The sequence below is a fragment of the Acipenser ruthenus genome, chromosome 12 (genome assembly GCF_902713425.1).
Source record: "Acipenser ruthenus chromosome 12, fAciRut3.2 maternal haplotype, whole genome shotgun sequence".
Lineage (NCBI taxonomy): Eukaryota > Metazoa > Chordata > Actinopteri > Acipenseriformes > Acipenseridae > Acipenser > Acipenser ruthenus.
In genome coordinates, this window is record NC_081200.1 from 22,585,360 (window position 1) to 22,600,296 (window position 14,937).

Consider the following 14,937-nt stretch of genomic DNA (forward strand, 5'->3'; position numbering starts at 1 on the left):
GCTTCAGCAGATCTCTGCGCTCTGCAGTAGACTACCACACTCTACTGATGGCAGTCCACCATTCACAATATTATTGTTATTATTACTGTTTGTTTCTTGGCAGACGCCCTTGTCCGGGGCGACTTGCGGTCGTTGCAGGATGTCACATTGTTTTGCATGTGGTTGCCCATTTGTACAGTTGGGTTTTTTCTGGAGCGGTCTGGGTGAAGTGCCTTGCTTAGGGGTGCAGCGGCGGTGTCCTCCGCCGGGGATTGAGCCCATGATCCTCTGGTCGGGAGTCCGGAGCCCTGGCCACTGCTCCACACTGCTGCCCTATAACAGATCACTGCTTCAGCAGATCTCTCTCTCTCTCTCTCTCTCTCTCTCTCCAGCAGACCACTGCTCATTATTGACAGCGCTTCATCGTTACTTCTTCAGATCTCTGCACCGTTCAGCAGATCCCGTCCTCTACTGTTAATTGCTCCTCACTGCAGCAGATCTCTGCTCCCTCTTTAGATCTACTCACTATTATAGCATGCAAAGTTGCTTTAGTTTACAGTTTAAATCTGTAACTGCACTTATCCAGAGCTTCCACCGCTCCCGCTTTCCTCCAATATGCGGATCACGGCAGCATTCCACAATCAAGGCTAACGCTAATCCCCATCTAATCAAAATACAAGGTGCTTGACCTTCTCAGCAATCTATTCAGATGTCCTCACATCCTCTCAAATATTACAGCATAAATGCATGGTGAGAGACGTGGTATGAGACTGGAAATCTGTCTTGATTATGAGTTAAGGAGTTCCACTACTAGGAGAATGACTGACTGGAGTTGTGAAACCCAATCTCTGAATGTGAGTTCACCTTTTCCATTTCAAGCGGACAGGATAGTAGCAGACCGCTGATCGATCCCGTATTAACTAACACATAGGATGGTCGACATCTCCTTTCTTCCCTTGTTTCCAGAAAATGGAGCACAAAGGGTGCTGAGCTTCCCCAGCAGTCGATTTACACATGTTCGTTCAGTTCCAGCCGCTACTCAACCCTTAGTTCCAGCTCCCCTTCGGACTCTACTTTCGGTATCCAGCTCTGTCAGCTGGTCCTGTGTGCTGCCCCCCCCCCCCCCTCCAGACTCCCCAGCTTCATCAGCTGCTATTTGACTGAATCCTACTCTCAGTAACCTCCTTCAATCTGCTCCGCATTTCATGTCTGCAGCCCTCGCCCTTCTTCGAGAGCTTCATATTCTACAGCTTGGTCAGTGTTTTCAGCCTTCTGTGCCCAGAATCGGATTCATCCTATTCCTTCAAACAAAACCAGATCCTGGCTTTCATCGTCCATGGTAGGGATTCTCTCTCTCTCTCTCTCTCTCTCTCTCTCTCTCTCTCTCCCATTTTCTCCATACCAGCAGTTCGCTTGACCCTCCGTGGGATTCTTAAGAGCCTTCCCTTCTGCCTCACCTTCCTGCCTGTCTACATTAATGCTCATTCTACTCTTTGGAAACGCCACTTCACCCCATACAAGGATCTACCTATGGAGATCATCTGCATCTGAGCCCTCTTTGGTCTTCTCAGGAGCTCAGAATCCACAGTTTCTTCTACTTCTAATTTTACTCCATCATTCAGTTGTGTACCTCCACGACGGATCCATTTCAGCGTGGTCACTTCATTCAGCGGTCAAGCAGAGTCCTCTATCTGCCCATTCTTTTCAACGTCAATGTATCTCCGGCCTTCTTCAGTCTCCTCAGAACTCGCAGTTTCTTCTGCTTCTAATTTACTTCATCATTCGGTCGTACCTCCAAGATGGATCAATTTCAGCATGGTTAGTTCATTCAGCTGTCAAGTAGAGTCCCCTATCTGCCCCTTCTTTTCAACATCAAGGTATCTCCCCAGCAATAAACCTTAACCCGCCCCCTAGACCCTCAGTTCATTGACTCCTCTCGCTCCTATCATCACATCGCTGGTTCTCAACCCACCTGTCTACCATCCAGAGCAAGCCTCCCTCCTCTACTCTACCCCACTCCTCGGATCACTCGTCACTGGAACTCAACCTACTTCGCCTCCAAAGCATGCCTCCCCCCCCCAAATCATTCTGTAGGCACAGCCCCCTCTGCTGCAAGGGCCAGCATCAATCACAGCCAGATCATGAATGTGGGGAGCTGGCCCTCTTCTGCAGTGGATTCTTTCATTTATTCATTCATTCATTCTCCTCTCATATAGTTGCTGCCCATTTTTAAAAATTGCTAGTATGCCTGGAGTGGGGGCTTCCTGTCTGCCGGGGCCACCAGAGGTTTTCCCCTAATCGGCCTCAAGGGTTTTTTTCCTCTCCACTGAGCGGCAGGTATACACATAGTCACATCCTACTAACAAATTAATAATCTCCCTCTGTTTGTCCTGTTTGTCCTTCTGGTCTTTTGTTTATGTTATGCGTAGGCATGTACTGTCTCTTGTTTGTCGCACGGTGTGGGAGTTTTCGTGAGGTGCCGGGGGTCCATCCTTTTGGGGGGCAAGTGAGTCTCACTTCCCCGACCTCAGGGCTAGGCATCCGCCTCCCTTACCTTCAGGGGGGTTCTCACCATGTGAGTCAGAGCGGACCCCCTGCCAAACTCTATCCTGTCGCAGCTCCTGCGCTCATCTTGCCTTACTTGAGGCTCTGTTCTATTCTGCCTCTCTTTTCAGGACATGGTCACTCGTGCTGAGTCCTATACTAACCTCAATGCTTTGTCCTTATTTCCGGTCCCAGGCAGCGTGACGTCTCGGCCTATCAGGGGTTTTACGAGTGCCTCTTACAGAAGTCTCAGATGCTGGGTACCTCTCCAATCTCCTCTCGAGGGGCGGCTTTTCGAGTCATAACCCTCATTAGTGTTTTCGGTTGCTGGGTCCTCTGCCCCTGGGATGTGTCGGCATCATCGCCCTCAGTCAGCAACCTCTTTTCTATCCTGTCCTCGATTGCTGGGTCGTTCGCCCCTGATGTGTCGGCATCGTCGCCCTCAGTCAGCAATCATCTTGTCTATCTCATTTCGGTTGCTGGGTCCTCTACCCCTGGGATGTGTCGCCCTCAGTCAGTGACCACCTTCTGTCCTACTAACAGCTCCTTGCTGCTTCTTCTGCCTTACTCTTCAACCCAGCTCACGCCCCGTGAATGATAAGTTATAAAAAGTATGCTTCATATACATTTATAATTAAGTAATAGATTAGAATTGTCCATCACTTTAGTTTTCTGTTTTGTATTTGTAATTAATTTAGAACAATCTGTAGATTGTATTTTTCACTTTGACATTTTGGACTTTTTTCTGTTGATCAGTGGCAAAAACTCCTAATTAAATCCATTTTGATTCCATGTTGTAACACAATAAAATGTGGAAAAGTACAAGGGGGGTGAATACTTTTGAGAGGCACTGTAGCTAATAACGTGTTTATAGATTATTTATAACCACTTACAATGGATACCTAAACTAAAGTTGTTACCATTACAACCAATGTTTACTTCATTTAACAGTCCCTTTTCTTTCAGTAGAAATCTATAAAGCACCAGTGTTCTATTTCAAAGGTTTGTCATCATCGAAACTGCCACTGTTTAGTTCCATTGAGGAGACCCCATTGTCTTAAAATCAGTTATGAGTTAGAGATTTTTGAAGAGAGCCTAGACAACTGTGAGTTGTACATGATCTGTTATCTGCTGATGCCATGTATGCAAACAGTATTTTTGTTGAGGATAGTACATGGCTTCTCTGGGCTAAACATCCCCTACACTTCAGGAAGCTTTTTACTATGAAAGTCGTATCTGTTTACACTCAGGCAGGAGAATTCCTTTGTGAAATCAAATTTCTAATGTCAAATGTATTTATTTAACCCGTATAGAACCCTTCATATATACATCTGCATTCCAAGAGGGTCTTGGCAGAATGTATTTCTATAGTACCTCATCATGTAAATAACCGGTAATGCTTTATTTAAATTGGAAACTAAATGTAGCATTCATAACACCTTCATAAGGCTACATGACACTGTGTTCTAAGACATCCATGCCACCCTCAGCAGGCTGTTACATATGCTGCTGAGGGGAGCATGGCGGAGGCCAGCAGCAGTGGCGCCACTGCCAGAGTGCCTCCTGCGAGCGCCACAACTGCCAGTACTCCTATCTCCTGTGTCTGCTATTCCCACTGCCAGCCTTGACCAGAACGCTGCCCTATCACAGACACTTTTATGCATGATGGTCTTTCATGAAGTGATTATGAAGGACTGTACACATACAGCTATGGCCAAAAGTTTTGCAGTACCAAGAATATTATATGAATATCATTTTAGTATATGGAAAACTACAAAGTGCTAATTCAATATGTTAACGTAACATTATTGATCAAAATTTGTTAACAGTAGAACCGCCATGCGGGTCAATTTGACCCATTTTGGGTTTAAAATGTTAATTACTCTTCTGTTGTAAATCGTATGTGTCCGTTTTTGACTTTTCTTAAATATATGAATTAAATATCATGATGGCGTTTGATAGCCAGAATCGCAAAAAATGATAAAGTTATGAATAGTTCTACCTAGAACCGCCATGTGGGTCAGTTTGACCCATGCATTACAATACATGTATTTTTTTAATATAACATAAGATATTCAATTTTTTTGGTAAAAAGCAAACAAGACACGCCGCCTCCTCCTAGCACACATGTATTATTGATTTTATTTCAAGCTTTTCTTTGTTTGTAGACTGACTATGAGACAGCGATTGCTATGATTGTGGATTTGTACAGTTGCACCAAGATGTCAACTCAGTGAAAGCCTAGTTGCTTTATTTCTCAATGTGCCTGGGAGACAGCAATTCTTCATTTTGTTCCAGAAATGCAACTGGGAATATATCAAAAGGAAATATGTAATCTTGATTGGAATACAGCTAGCTGCACTCAGATGCATACAGCAAACTGAAATGACAGGTAAGATAACAACTTATGTGCCTAACATGAAACGTATGTTATATATTTTTTTTATATTACTTTTAGAAAAAAAATATTTCGGTTTTACAGGTTTGTATGTACCAGTTTACACAATAATGTTCAATGGAACTGCGTCTGTGTTTACAACACAGCTCCCGAAAGTAGGCACAGAGCCAGCAGGCATCATACTGGAAGTAGTGTTATATTTTCTTTTTATGTAGTAATATAAACAATGATTTCAGTTTTATAGTTTTGTGTATACATATACCAGTTTACACCTGTAAATGGATATACAGTACTGTGCAAAAGTTTTAGGCAGGTGTGAAAAAATGCTGTAAAGTAAGAATGCTTTCAAAAAGACATGTTAATAGATTATATTTATCAATTAACTAAATGCAAAATGAAGGAACAGAAGAAAAATCTAAATCAAATCCATATTTGGTGTGACCACCCTTTGCCTTCAAAACAGCATCAATTCTTCTAGGTACACTTGCACAAAGTCAGGGATTTTGTAGGCATATAGTCAGGTGTATGATTAAACAATTATACCAAACAGGTGCTAGTGATCATCAATTCAATATGTAGGTTGAAACACAATCATTAACTGAAACAGAAACAGCTGTGTAGGAGGAATAAAACTGGGTGAGGAACAGCCAAACTCAGCTAACAAGGTGAGGTTGCTGAAGACAGTTTACTGTCAAAAGGCATACACCATGGCAAGACTGAGCACAGGAACAAGACACAAGGTAGTTATACTGCATCAGCAAGGTCTCTCCCAGGCAGAAATTTCAAGGCAGACAGGGGTTTCCAGATGTGCTGTCCAAGCTCTTTTGAAGTAGCTCTTTTGAAACGGGCAACGTTGAGGACCGTAGACGCAGTGGTCGGCCAAGGAAACTTACTGCAGCAGATGAAAGACACATCATGCTTACTTCCCTTTGCAATCGGATGATGTCCAGCAGTGCCATCAGCTCAGAATTGGCAGAAAACAGTGGGACCCTGGTACACCCATCTACTGTCCGGAGAAGTCTGGTCAGAAGTGGCCTTCATGGAAGACAAAAAGCCATACCTCCGACTTGGAAACAAGGCCAAGCGACTCAACTATGCACGAAAACACAGGAACTGGGGTGCAGAAAAATGGCAGCAAGTGCTCTAGACTGATGAGTCAAAATTTGAAATATTTGGCTGTAGCAGAAGGCAGTTTGTTCGCCGAAGGGCTGGAGAGCGGTACACGAATGAGTGTCTGCAGGCAACATTGAAGCATGGTGGAGGTTCCTTGCAAGTTTGGGGCTACATTTCTGCAAATGGAGTTGGGGATTTGGTCAGAATTAATGGTCTCCTCAATGCTGAGAAGTACAGGCAGATACTTATCCATCATGCAATACCATCAGGGAGGCATCAGATTTGCCCCAAATTTATTCTGCAGCATGACAACGACCCCAAACATACAGCGAAAGTCATTAAGAACTATCTTCAGTGTAAAGAAGAACAAGGAGTCCTGGAAGTGATGGTATGGCCCCCACAGAGCCTTGATCTCAACATCATTGAGTCCGTCTGGGATTACATGAAGAGAGAGAAGCAACTGAGGCTGCCTAAATCCACAGAAGAACTGTGGTTAGTTCTCCAAGATGTTTGGGCCAACCTACCTGCCGAGTTCCTTCAAAAACTGTGTGCAAGTGTACCTAGAAGAATTGATGCTGTTTTGAAGTTAAAGGGTGGTCACACCGAATATTGATTTGATGTAGATTTTTCTTCTGTTCACTCACTTTGCATTTTGTTAATTGATAAATATAAATTATTAACATGTCTATTTTTGAAAGCATTCTTACTTTACAGCATTTTTTCACACCTGCCTAAAACTTCTGCACAGTACTGTATGTACATACCCATTTCTTTTGAAATATATATTTTATTATATTTCTTCACTGTTTGTAGTCGTGCTGTATATGCGCTCATTTTAAAAATAATGCCTTTTATGTTGAATTTGCCATTTAAATATGGTGTTTCTGTGATGGAAATGTTTGATATGATGTTCATGAATAAAACTTTTGAGTTGTATCTGATAGTATGTCTTTCATTTTCAAAATGAAGCAGTTTAAAAATGTATGGGTCAAAATGACCCACGTGGCGGTTCTGGGTAGTTCGAAAATACGGCGGTTCTAGTGTTAATTCAGATTGATGCTAAATTTTTGGCCTTAGTTGTACTTATACAGTGTTACATAGCCTTTATGAAGGTGTTATTAATGCTTTTTTTGTGAAAGTAAAATAGTGCCTATGGTATAAGCTGCCAATTATGGAGCAAGAATTAGTGCAAATTGAATTTTGGGGACCTGTCCCATAGTGTCAAATTCAAATATAGCATTAACCAAGTCAATAAGAATGACACTGAGAAACCAAGAGATTCCATGCAGACATATTTTACTAAGCATTATAATATACAATTGGTATTCACTATCATTAAAGACATCAATAACTTTCGAGAACAAGTCCCAGTGCAGTTATACTGTAATTATGTTGATAAATTTCAAGAGCATTTCAGGTAAGTGAGCCACTGTGTTGTGGCTCGCTGGGATCTACATATCAGTGCACTGGTCAGCTTGACAGGAGCACTGAGTGTGGGCAACCACAGTTTCCTCCATGTCTTCATTCTTCTCAGCAAAGCTGCCATAATCTCCTGCGTTGATAACGGTACCTGAAACACAAAAATACAGGGAATCAATATGAAGTAACTAGTTAGCAAATAGCAACAGTCAATTGTGTCGAGATTGGCATATGAATTTCTACAGTCTTCAAGCTTCTAAAGCTTGGACCATTGCTTTCTGCAGCTAATATATATTTAAATATGCTTAATTTTGATCTTGTAGTTTCCTATAACCTACTTAAGAGGCTCCAAAACCAACACCACATAAATCTCGAGAAGAAAAAAAAGTATTTTTTAATATGATATCTAAGAAATATCTATCAAACTTTACAATATTCAGGTAATTGTATTCTTTTGTAATTAATCTCTAGATTATATCTAAACTTTGAAAAAACAAGGCCAAGACTAGCCCAACTATGGCCAGCTCTCATTTTAACTAAACTAATACTGGTTTATAATCATTATATTTCTATATGAAACAACTGAATGACCCACCAGCTGGGAGACAGTGGAAACCAACTGTTACGGGAGCGGTCTCAGTTGGCAAGCACCCAGCGGCACACTTCAGCACAGGCTCTGTGGAATAACACTTTGATTGTTCTCCTGCTAGGAAAACCGTCTTGCCGAGTTCTACATGATTACGCAGAAGCTTGCAGCCTGGAAAAAAAAGACAATAAGAAATGGGTTCTAGTGCCTCTTATTAACAAAAAGAACAGTAAACATGTAGACAATAAAGCAGAGTGATCTTAGCCCAAGCCAGAAAATAAGTCCTTTATTCTTTTCAAGTTTAACAAACAATTGTTTGGTTCAACAACAGCCTGAAGCTCCTGAATAAGCTGCAACCTCCACTCAAAGGCTGATTGCAGCCTTTTATATTGCAGTCCTGCCAGTGGATTAACCTAATTGGCTAACTTGCTAATTAGCCAGCCAATCAGCTCAGGGGAACCTAATTAGTAAGGAACCAAGCAATAACCAGCTGAAATGTACACAAAATAATACAGTACAACACAATACTTACAATATCTACAGTCCTTTAGTCTGTTGACGTTTTACCACAGAGATTATGACTGATTATAATGTATTTGTTTATACCTCCGTTGCAGTTTTTTCCAGGTACAACCCAGGAGTGGGCGAAGCTGTTGGGGCTCTTGGCCTGGCGCCCGTCTGGCATGTGGAACTCCTTTCTCCTCTCTCCGTCGTTTTGTCCGCACAGCCCGCAAGTCTTTCCTCTCATCTCAGAGGTGACCTTGACCTGTACTGTCTTCCCGTCGAAGTACAAGTAGTCCAGACCACATTGCTGAGCACTTACAGACACCCCTTCGTCTGCTCTCTTGATATGAATGGCACCTAGAAATTATAGCAGCATTACAGTATATGAGTTTAATGTTTCACCCTGTTCCCCAGCCAGGGATTTAATGACTGATCTAAAATTTACCAGTTTACAATTTTAGTAGAACAGTAAGAAACAGGATTTGTGTTCTAATAGATTGACCAAAAAGGCTAACAAAAATGAATACATTATAATAAACAAACTAGTAGCAAAACACTTTCTAGTTCCAAAATTGTATGTTACACATAGCGTATGGCTTGTTATTGTTTAATTTTCCATTTACAAAAGCAACATTTAAATACTAATATGTAAATAATATCAATATACTTACATTGTACTTATATGCAATTACTGTATTTATTTTACTAACCTGATGAGTCAGTGAATGGAAGCTGGGAGAGTGGTATCTCATTATTGTTAATCAACAGCCTGACAGAGCCTTTGGTAGTGGGTAAGATGTCAATGTCTCTGTTGGCAGAAGAACATAAACATTCATTTTGTACATTTGTGTATCATGGATTTGCCTGAATGTACATATACAGAGGTGTGAGTATTATTTATTGGGCCTGTTAATATGAGCACTATTTGATCCAGTTAAAGTGGTTGTTAAAACAGCTTTCAGTTACTGAGCAGCTGAAACAGAACTGTGGAAAGAGGAGTGGAAAGAACGTTCTGGAATCTGAACACAGCACTGCTGTATACCTGGTAGACTTTAACATTGTGTTAGCAGTGGATTTTTAAAATGACGGTAAATTATTATACTGAGGTATTTGAAAAAGAATTAAAGAAAAAAAATATTTATACTATGTTGAACGTCATACAGATGACACAAGCAGCATCAGGTTATTACTTACTTATTGTAGATTTTAGCGTTCACAGCTCGCAGATTTTTTGACATTGAAGCTTGCTTCAGCATTACCATAAACCTCACTTTTGACCTACAGTCCTGGGCGAGGATGTGATAGCAGCCACCAGGCATTTGGTAGGAGAATTTCACATCATCAAATGTGATAAATTTGTTCTCCTGTGCCACACACTTTGCTGCAAATACAAACAGATTGTGAAGACATGGCAGAAAAGCTGCAACTTAAAAAAAACTCAGTTTTTTTTTTTTTATTGCAATTAAGCTTCAGTACTCTATCATATATTTACATTACACACAATTACAGTGTTAGACATTTCACACCTGGGCAGTATGGGAGCATATTTATAAACCTTAAAAAAAAAGTAAACAGGCAAAATTCAATACCTGTCAAAAGTTTGTTATTTCCCTGTCAGTTGTGGTTTCATACTATGCAAAAGTGTTTGTTTAATGCCTTACATAAGTTGACAGAACATGTCGTATACATGTAAACATAGGAAACCAAAGTATTTAAACATTAAAAAAAATAAAAATAAACTTTAGAGGGTAGTGTAATTTACTTTTGCTTGCTTGATGGTTTTAAAATTGTTGGACGATAAAGAAACAGGTAAATATGTTGTTGGGATTTACTTTTGGTTGCTTCTTCAATTAAGAATGGGATTTCATTCATGATGGATGCCAGTCCTGATGATCTCCGTTCTGCATCACTTGGCTCCATGGGTATTTGAACAGGAATCTGCACAGCTTGCTTGAACAGTGTTATCTGAGAAAAGAAAAAAACATAATAACAATGAAACCAGATAACATTTTTAAAAAAACCCACAACACAGCTTGTGATAGCCCAATGAACCAAGCTACACATCTGTATATTCTTCTGTTGGTTCTACAAGGACACCAGGCAGGATGGCTCTTTGTCATTTAGGCGTTGGCATCTTCCTTTGTGTTTTGTTTAGTTTTTCAATTAACAACATTAGGTTCTTGTATTTTTTGCTGTCTAAAAGCAGTATTAAAGTATATGCAAAAAATACCACACATTTGTTAATTACAGTGTACATTCTTTTTAAAATTGTATTTAAAATAAATAAATAAATAAATAAATAACAAAACTTCTTTAAAACGGCCCTATTCACAAAACCTTACAGACTTTTTTTTAAAACATTAAGGAGTGTTTTTGAAGAGTTTCTTTTTGATTAACAATCCTTTGAAAAATGAAAATAAACCATCTTCTCTAAAACAGTAAGAAAAGGTTTAATGAAATGCAAACTTGATTTAATGAACCAAAATGGGTTTTTATTCTAACTTTAAGCCAGTCTGTTACCTTTGGTGCCTTTATGACTGCGTCGATAGTATTTGGTGAAGTTACTGCCAAAATAATTTTGAACTGCTTAGATGGGTTTCTCTGCTCCTTCTGTGAAAATCCTAGCATGAATGCAGCTCCTGGAACATATTCAGCAAGTCTAAAGGAAATAAAGGAAAGGTTTCTTTTTTTCTCTAAGTTTAGTGGTTGCCAATGATTTTTTTACCCCAGTTTTCTCCCCAATTTGGAATCGCCAATTATTATTAATCCCGGTTCACCGCTGCAACCCCCGGCGACTCGAGAAACGGATGCTGAAACACGTGTCCTCCGAAATGTGTTCCTGCCAAGCCGTCATTTTTCGCACTGCGGATCCACAGCGAAGCCATCAGACCTATAGGACAGCACAGATCTGAACGGCTCCACTGCAGACCCGCAGGCGCCCTATCAGCCAAAGGAGTTGCTGGTGCGCGGTGAACCATGGAATGCCCTGCTGAACTAAGCCCTCCCTACCCGGGCGGTGCCCCCTGGGAACCCCCAGTCTCGGTCAGCAGTGACATAGCCTGGATTCAAACCTGCGATCTCCTGGCTATAGTGCGCATCCTGCACTCTGTGCAGAGCGCCTTTACTGGATGCGCCACTTGGGAACCCAAAGGAAAGGTTTCTTAAAACTGTGGGGAAATAGTCAATGAGCCCCCGACAACATTTACTAATGGACTACTGTGAGTGCGCTCCCGACCTGTGAGGGCGCTGTGTAAAGGGAACAGAGTGCCCTGGACTGGATGGCCAGACAATTCATTCCCAGGGTTAGACGGAAGTCGGCCATCTAGAAATGGAGCGGAGCTGTGGTACACTAAATCATCGACCTGGAAGGGAAACAATGTGGCATCCGCGGATTGGAGGAGCAGTTGCACTCGTTAACCAAGTTGTCATGATTGACGGTACAAAAGGGGACGTAGCGAAGTGATCTATTCCTTGGTTATGGTTAAAAGCTGAACCAAAAGGAGAACCGATGTTGTTATCATGAGTGTTTTGTTTGTTTTTGTTGTGTCTAAAGAACCACTTTGTTTGTTGTTATTAGACGGCTAAACATGATCCGGAGCTGTCGCCAAAGGTCAGCACTTACCCAGACATCACTGCACCATTGTTCACGAATAACTGTATTTACACCACGAGCACTATAGCACTCACTGTGGACTTGTGTTTGTGTTATGTGTGGGTGTGGGTGTTTAAGATTGGGACCATTATAATGGGACCAACCTGTGGATTAAAACAGGGCAATACACACCACTGCATTGCTTGTTATCAGTATTATTTACTGTCTTATTGTCATCAGACCATTGGAATACAAAATAAAATATCATTTCACCTGGATTATCATTGTCTGTCTGTTTATTGATCACCACTGCACTCCTGCAACGGCACACTGTTAACCGCTTTGCCACACGTGGTGTCAGAGTGGGATGGATCACGTTTCACTAGAAGCGCTGCTGGAGGTTCTGGACAGCAGACGGGAGGTCGAAGAAAGACAGAGAGAGGAACGGTTAACAGCGCTGATTGAGAGGGTCGGGCTGGCAATACCTTAATTCGGACAGCTCTCTTGGGCGGTGTGTCATGCAGCCACTAGGCCAGGTGACTATCTCCTGTATCCATGGAGACACTTCAAAAGTATACTTGTCAGTAGGACCAATAAAACGTCACCTAGTAGTAGGGGTGGTGGAAAGGCTACCACACCCGGTTATTCTGGCCACAATTTAAAGAAAGAATGCAATTAATGGCAGTCTCAGCCACACACGTAAACGTGGCAGAAAAAGAAAAAGTGGAAATGATTGGTGATATTTTTCCCTTACATGCTGAAATGTTTTCCCTTATTTTTCATCCTAGAAAAACAAATAAAGCGAGAAGGACCGAAAAATGGGAGGGAGCATCAATGAGACGAGGCTGGGGTCTGGTGGAAGAATGCTCTGATGGTAACAAATGTCAATCAAAGAGGGTCGGAACGCAGTGTGACAGAGAGGGCGAGGTTACTGTGCCATCTAGGGCAGAAGCTACTCCAGCCCCTCTCAGTACACCGGACTCAATATAGCACTCAAGTGCGGACAGTGTGGGGCCAAAGCAATGACCCCTCACTAGTGTACACTTGGGGATAGGTCCGGTCTATTAAAGGTAAGGATGTTGAAGGGGCACTTCTTGTATAGGGTAAACCTTGTCACTGGCACAGGACAGCCTGTAACACAATTGATGGATCCCCCATTTTGTCGGCCCGAGGTCATAAGGCTGGAGCATGATATCCCTTTTGCAGGGCACCTCGGAGCTGATAAAACGAGGAAACAGATATTGGCTCGATTTTATTGGGTAGGACTTCATAATGAAGTGATGAAATATGTAGCCACATGCCCAGACTGCCAGAGAGTAGCGCCGGATCAAGTGCGCCCCGCCCCTTTGGTCCCACTGCCGATTATCCCCACCATTTGAACGCATTGCAATGGACATAGTGGGCCCTTTGCTACCTTCTGATTCCGGGTATACACATATATTAGTGGTGGTAGATTACGCAACATGATAAATGGAAGCAGTTCCATTGAGGTCCACTAGTGCAGCTGCAATAGCCAAAGAACTAGTGCAGATTATGGCTAGAGTAGGGGTCCACAAGGAAATCTTGACTGATCATGATGCTAATTTTCTGTCTAACACATTACAGCAAGTTTACAAAATATTAAAATGCTGCTTCTTCCCTCGTCGGAATCGAAATTATGTGCTAAATGGCAGGGGCCACATGAGGTGATTCGGGCTATAGGAAAGGTGAATTATGAAATTAGACAGCCTGATCGCTGTAATGAACAAGAGATTCATAACGTAAATTTATTAAAGCCCTGGTAGGCAAGGGAGGCCTCATTATTAGCAAGCGAAGTAGAGGATGATTTAGGCCCCGGTCTAGAGACCTCTAGCACTAAATACACCTGCATACTGTTAACCACTTTGCCACAACCCCCGACAACAATTATTAATGAACCCCCCCCCGAGAACAATTACTAATGAACCTCAGACAATTACTAATGAACCTCAGACAATTACTAATGAACCTCAAACAATTACTAATGAACCTCAGACAATTACTAATGAACCTCAGACAATTACTAATGAACCTCAGACAACAATTACTAATGACCCACCTCCCTTAATGTACCCCTAAAAAGCGTCAACATTTTTTGTTTTGTTTTTTTAAATAAAAATACATACATCTTTTGTGTTTTCTTTGCTGCCTGAGGAATCCTACTCCACTGCGCTTTTATCTGCAGAGACGGGTGAGATGCTAAACGGCCAGTCACAGCACTAACAGCAACCTTGTAGTCCTGGCACTCCTCACCCCATCTCATAATGGCCTAGGAAAAGAAATGGAGTCAGCAAAAGCCTATTGGGAACAGATGTGCTTTATTATTATTATAAAGTTTGCTTTAGTGAATGAGGAAAAAAAGTTACAAGAAATAGATAGGACAATTATTTATTTCAGCAATTTTTTTGCAAAACTCCAACTATGCTAATTTAAAAGTATTCATACCCTTTGATGCTATGATAGTATTGTCTACAAGGTGCTAGAAATTTCAATATGGTAATGCAGAGCCTAATTCTAGAAAAGACTAGAAAATGCTGTATTGTAGGTGAACATTCTTTGAGAGTATAAAAGGGTTAGGCTGTTGCTGTCATTACCAATAAGTCAATATGGGAAAAAGTAAAGAGCTATCTGAAGACTTTAGGCAGGAAATTATTTATTGTCATAAAGCTGAAGAAGGATACAAGAAGATTTCCAAGAATTTGAGTATCCCAATTTCAACTATTGTTTCTATTATCAAGTAGTACAAGACTCATGGTACTGTCACAATGCTCCCTCAGTCTGGAA

General features: G+C 41.5%; 1 protein-coding gene across 2 annotated transcripts in view; it reads right to left on the reverse strand.

The window, feature by feature from the left end:
* Nucleotides 1-7,313: 7,313 nt before the first annotated feature.
* LOC117416999 (vitellogenin-like) overlaps nucleotides 7,314-14,937 on the reverse strand; it is a 35,616-nt gene continuing 27,992 nt past the window's right edge. The window contains exons 27-34 of one of the 2 annotated variants that reach the window (XM_034028569.3): nucleotides 14,280-14,422; nucleotides 11,064-11,202; nucleotides 10,376-10,508; nucleotides 9,738-9,924; nucleotides 9,254-9,351; nucleotides 8,646-8,900; nucleotides 8,049-8,210; nucleotides 7,314-7,604 (exon numbers count right to left, since the gene is read on the reverse strand). In XM_034028569.3, the coding sequence (XP_033884460.3) occupies nucleotides 7,486-7,604; nucleotides 8,049-8,210; nucleotides 8,646-8,900; nucleotides 9,254-9,351; nucleotides 9,738-9,924; nucleotides 10,376-10,508; nucleotides 11,064-11,202; nucleotides 14,280-14,422 (1,236 nt within the window). In that variant the 3' untranslated portion in view covers nucleotides 7,314-7,485. Of the gene's footprint in view, nucleotides 7,605-8,048; nucleotides 8,211-8,645; nucleotides 8,901-9,253; nucleotides 9,352-9,737; nucleotides 9,925-10,375; nucleotides 10,509-11,063; nucleotides 11,203-11,228; nucleotides 12,539-14,279; nucleotides 14,423-14,937 lie in introns of those variants that run through there. The other variant, XM_034028571.3, reaches the window with a different exon arrangement.